The following is a 5,545-nucleotide window of genomic DNA, read 5'->3' as shown; positions in this document are numbered from 1 at the left end:
ATTTTATATTACATAAATTTTAAATTTATTATAACAGTACATAAATTTAAAAATTTAATATTAAAAAATAATATATAAATATAATTAATACAATATTTTCAGCTACATGGGTGAGATTAAGATGGAAAAATTTAAGAGATACTTACTGTCGTATACTTAAATATAAAAACAAAACAGAAAAAGGAGTTCGTAGAAAAAAATGGATTTTTGAAGATCATCTTAGTTTTCTGAAATTTCCGTAAGAAAATTATGTAATATTTTAATAACTTAGTATTTAATAATGATAATTTTGTTAAAGTTATATAATATATATAATGTTCAATATATTAGTTATTAATATTATATTATAATTTGATATATAATATAAATATTAATTTAAATATGAATCATTAATATAAATATTTATTTAGGTATGAATCAGATTATCAACCTCAAAGTATAGAATTAACTGAAGATTACATTCAGGATATAAATGCAGGTGGTATAAGCTCTGAAGGTCTTTTAGAACAATTAGAAGATCGAAATGATGAAGATTATAGTGAATATTTGGAGGTTCTAGAAGAAACAACTGCAGATCCAATTTTAGAACATGATTCAATAGAATTAAATGATCATAGCGATAATGCAGTGAAAAATGTGGAAGTAGAAAATACAATGCAACATGATATTGATTCATATGCTCAACAAATTCAATCAAAATATAGAAAAATAAGACCAAAGAAAATGAAAATCGAATCACTAGATGTGCCTGCAACTTACAGTATTTTAAAAACTTCACCTTTTAAAAATAAAACAGTTGATACATCAATTTTTGTTACTACACCAACTACAAATAATTCTACAAAAAATTCTTCTAAAATAGAAGTAAGATGTAATTACCATTGTTTTTAATTAGTTACTTCTTATTTTGTTTAATTTCATAAATACATATTATAGGATACACAGAACAATTATGATCAAGTTTATTTAGCTCCTGAAGGAAAAAGTAGTATAGAACTTTTTTTTGATAGTATGGCACAAACTGTTAAACGACTCCCTCCAAAAGCTCAAGCAGATATTAAAATGAATATTTGTAAAATTGTAACAGAAGCAGAACTAAGGTATTCTGGACGTAATACACCTCAGAGTACTCAACAATTTATAGCTCCACCTGGAATGATTCCTAAATTAGTTCTCATTCCATGTAATATGATTGATGGACAAAATAACAAAGGTTAATTTTTTATGACAATGATTTCTACCTGATGAAAGAATTATTGTGATTTATTGTAATATAAAATTCGTTTATCTTACTATAAAAAACTACTATAAAAAATGAAAAATATTAAGCTAAACAAATAGTTCAAATAAAAATGATTTTTCTATTTAATGTTGTGTTTTATCTTTTTATAATAAATTGAAAAAAGAATGTATATAAATAATATCGTTATATTTTAAGCTGTTGTTATATAAATATAGTTATTTTAATAGAATTATTGTTGTTTTAAAATATTTATTTATACCCAATCAATTTATTTTTCTTAATAAAAATATTTTAATGAATCATCAAAGACAAATATATTTATTAATTTAATTATTTAAATGGAATCTTTAAATTATTAAGATAATTTAATATAATATGTTCAAATAATTAAAAAATTAATTATATAAAAAAAAATCTAAGAGATCTTTTATGATAATATTTTTATGATTATTATGAAAATTTATAAGTTATTCTCAAGTCATGTCATCTATTAATCAATCTGTAATTTTTTGTTTTTGAAAAATAATATGATAATCAATTTATAGAAAATATTTTTAATTTAATATAGATTTCATACATATTAACTTTTTGAAAAATTTTTTATATATATTTAATTACAATTATTTGTGTTTATTATATATTTCCGTATGAACATTTTATTTTATATTTACAACATTATATTTGTGAAAAATTATAATATATTCAACTAGATTATAATATATTCAATATATGTAATAATATAATAATAATAAATATATAATAATATAATAATTTAACATATCTAAAATTATTTATTGAATTATATTAAAAACAACAATATATGTAAAATTTACATAAAACATATCTATTTGTAAGTTTCAAATTATTTTATTATTAAATTTATAATTCTACAATTCATTATTATTGATATATTTTTAAAATAAAGATTTTAGATATCCTCTATTATATAATAGAATAATAGTTTTTAAATTTTGTATTTATTTTTTTAATTTCTTTTATTTATATATTCTGAGAGATATACTCAAAATAATTATTTTCTTTATAAATAACTTATTCTATTTTTCAATAAATATTGCTATTGCATTAAAAATTTCATTTTTGAAATTGCAATATATATATCAAGGTTATTTATTGTTGTATTTTGTTTATATATAATAAAAAGAATAGATCTTTATTTGCTATTTTTATCTATTATCATTTTATCCAACTTTAGAAAATATATTTAAAAAGTTGTAATATTTCTTTCATTTTGTGATTATTTTATTTTTATGATTATGTTATATGTATAATCAATATTTATTTTATCATGAGTAATATATAATATAAAGATAAATGGTTTGTTAAAAAATTTTTAAATTTTTTGATAATAAATTATCTATATAATATATAGAAAATTTATCTATATAATATATAAATGATTATAATAATGATAATAATATAAATATATTTTTATTTTTTTAATTTATAAAATAATTTATAAATATATAATACAATATCTCAAATATAAAAACATTTGTCAGATTTGTCTTAAGGAAAAACAATTAAGAAAGAGCTATTGTTTTGAACAATTTCTTTATTTTAAAGTATATTATATTTATTCTAAAATATAAAAGTAATGAAATTCAAAAAAATTTATGAAAAATAAAGAATTATTGTCCTAATCTAGTTACATATGTATATAAAATCTTAAATCAATAACAAATGAATCAAGATTTGCATATATGCATATTTAATATGACTTTCTTCGTTAAAAATGTTCTGACAAACATGTTGATAAAATTGTTTATATAATTTGTGTAATCATTAATTTTTTATATAATAATTATGAATATAATAAATTATATAGAATATTTAAGTTATTATGAGGCATAAATTATTTTATTAATAATTTTTTTGTTTTATAATTATAAATTTATTTCCATAAGTTTAAAAAATTTTCTAAATTATTATAATATAACATATATATTCAAGAAATACTTAAATCTCATTAATTATATATATATTGTTTAAAAAAATATTAAAAAATAATTTTATTTTTTGGTTTAAAAATTTATATATTACATAATTATTTTATAAATAATTTTGTTATTTATCATAATTTAATTATATTATTTTATTAGCATATTTACTCTACATTAAAATCATAATTTATATTGTATAATTTATATTCATAATTTATATTTATATTATCACTTTATAATTAAAATTATATTTTAATAAAATATGCATTTATAATGTATAATACTTTAAATATTAAATCAAATTACATTTAATAATAATAATTGATATGCATGTGTGTGTGTATATTATATATATATATATATAAATTGATAAAACAAACTTCAATAAGGAAGATATTGTTTTAAAAGCAGAAACATTTAATGTTAATCTAATCTTTTTCATGCAACCATAATATTTTAGAAAAAAGTTATCAAATTTTTAAATGTTCATCATAACATTATTATTTCTGCAAAATTTTATATAATGTTATGACATTATATAATTATTTAACGAATATCAGAAAATTTTAATTTCAATTCAGTATATGCGGAGTTTGAATAATTATAAAAATGTTGCGTTTTCTTTTAAAAAAAGATTATAATTTTCTACAAAAATGTGTATTTTTTCAATTAAGAAGAAATTTGACTAATAAGGTAATCGAAAAATTAATATTGAGGTTAAGATCTTAATAAATAATTATTATATAAGATATTAATAAATAATTATTTAAGTCATTTATTTACTTTGTTCAATTTATTTTTTCTTTCTTTTATTAATCTATTATGTTTATTGTATTTATTTACTTTTATTTATTATTTATATTATTATTTTTAATTTTTTTCTACATCTTGAAATATATGAATAATTTAAGTATTAATTGAAGTATTAATTAATTAATTTATTTTTACATTGTAAGATTTTATTTAATAAAGTTTAAAATTTATTATATTTATAAAAATGTTAATATTTTTATTATAATAATAATAAAATAAGAAATAATATTTATTATTATTATATTATATATTTTTATATTTGTCCTAAAAATTGTTAATCATTTATTATTTAATAATAATAAATATAATTTTAATGTAGATTGTTTTTATTCTAAAAAATTATAAATTTGATATATCTAGTTATTATTATAAGAATTATTTGATTTTTATAAATTGTTTTTATAGCTTGTTTAATAAGTGATAATATTATATTATTTTCTTATTCTTTATTTTTTAAAGAAATAGATAATGAAAATTTTTTATTAAGGATTTATTAAGAATAGAATAGAAATAATTTTAAAATATTATAATTAAAAAGCTTAAAATTGAAAAGAAGAATCATAATTTTATTATCAAATTTATTTAAATATTAAGATAAATAATTATTATTTTATTGCTTATATATATCTCATTTTATTTAAGATATTCATTTAATTTGATATCTTATTGACGAATAAGAGATTTTATTTAAGATATATCTATATTTTACAAAAGATTTATTTTATATAAGTCTTATTCATTCATTTACCTATACTTTCTGAAGTACAATATTATAAATTATTATTGGTATGGATAGTCTAAATATATAACTGATCTTTTTTATAAAGTGTAAAAATTATAGTAAATGAAAATCATATTAAAATCCATATAAAAGTATTTATGAACTTATTATATACAAATACAATAAAAAGATAATAAAATTTTATTATTATTTAGTAAATCAATTAAAATTGTTACATATAAAAGTTCAATACATTTTATTTATCAAAAAATTAATTTCATTAAATTTTCATTACAAAACGAATATTATCTTTATTTATTTTTTTTAATAATTTAATAAAATTTGTTTAAAGTTTATTTCTAGGTTTTTTATTTGTTTTTTTATTAATAATTAATTTTAATAATTATTTATAATTTTAAATAATAATCATTTTGCTAATGAATTTGTGATTTTGTTTTCTGCTCACGGATCTGAATGAATTTGAATTGCATAATTTTGAATAATTTTTTCTTTTATATACAATTTACATGTCATTTTTACTTTTTAAATTATTCATAAAAAACTCATTTAGATCCATGAAATACAAAACATTTAGACAACTGGAATTATAATGAACAATATAACATCAACCATAAAGTGATTAAGTTTTTTTCTCTTTTTTTCTCTCTATATAATCTCTATATATATATATCTCTCTGTATACATATCACAAAGAAAATTTTAACTCTCATTCATTCCTTATTTTTAACTTAATTTATTCTTCAGTATTTTTTTATTTTGAATATTAAATTGACATAATCATAAAAA

General features: G+C 15.7%; 2 protein-coding genes across 3 annotated transcripts in view; both read left to right on the top strand.

Moving 5' to 3' along the window:
- The window catches only part of LOC102677903, a 2,872-nt gene extending 1,400 nt beyond the window's left edge, over positions 1-1,472 (top strand). For both annotated transcript variants that reach the window (XM_006620986.2, XM_006620987.2), the window contains exons 3-5: positions 103-238; positions 411-864; positions 937-1,472. In XM_006620986.2, coding sequence (XP_006621049.1) covers positions 103-238; positions 411-864; positions 937-1,218 — 872 coding nt within the window. In that variant the 3' untranslated portion in view covers positions 1,219-1,472. The remainder of the gene's footprint in view (positions 1-102; positions 239-410; positions 865-936) is intronic.
- A 2,292-nt stretch (positions 1,473-3,764) lies between these two features.
- Positions 3,765-5,545, top strand: part of LOC102677764 (FAD-dependent oxidoreductase domain-containing protein 1-like) — a 14,406-nt gene continuing 12,625 nt past the window's right edge. Inside the window, 1 exon segment of the mRNA XM_031513069.1 lies at positions 3,765-3,897. Within this exon segment, the coding sequence (XP_031368929.1) occupies positions 3,814-3,897 (84 nt within the window). The 5' untranslated portion in view covers positions 3,765-3,813.

Source organism: Apis dorsata, unplaced genomic scaffold (genome assembly GCF_000469605.1).
Source record: "Apis dorsata unplaced genomic scaffold, Apis dorsata 1.3 scaffold_575, whole genome shotgun sequence".
Taxonomy (NCBI): domain Eukaryota; kingdom Metazoa; phylum Arthropoda; class Insecta; order Hymenoptera; family Apidae; genus Apis; species Apis dorsata.
Note: the sequence above shows the minus strand (reverse complement) of the source record. Positions and strands in the feature narration are given on the sequence as shown.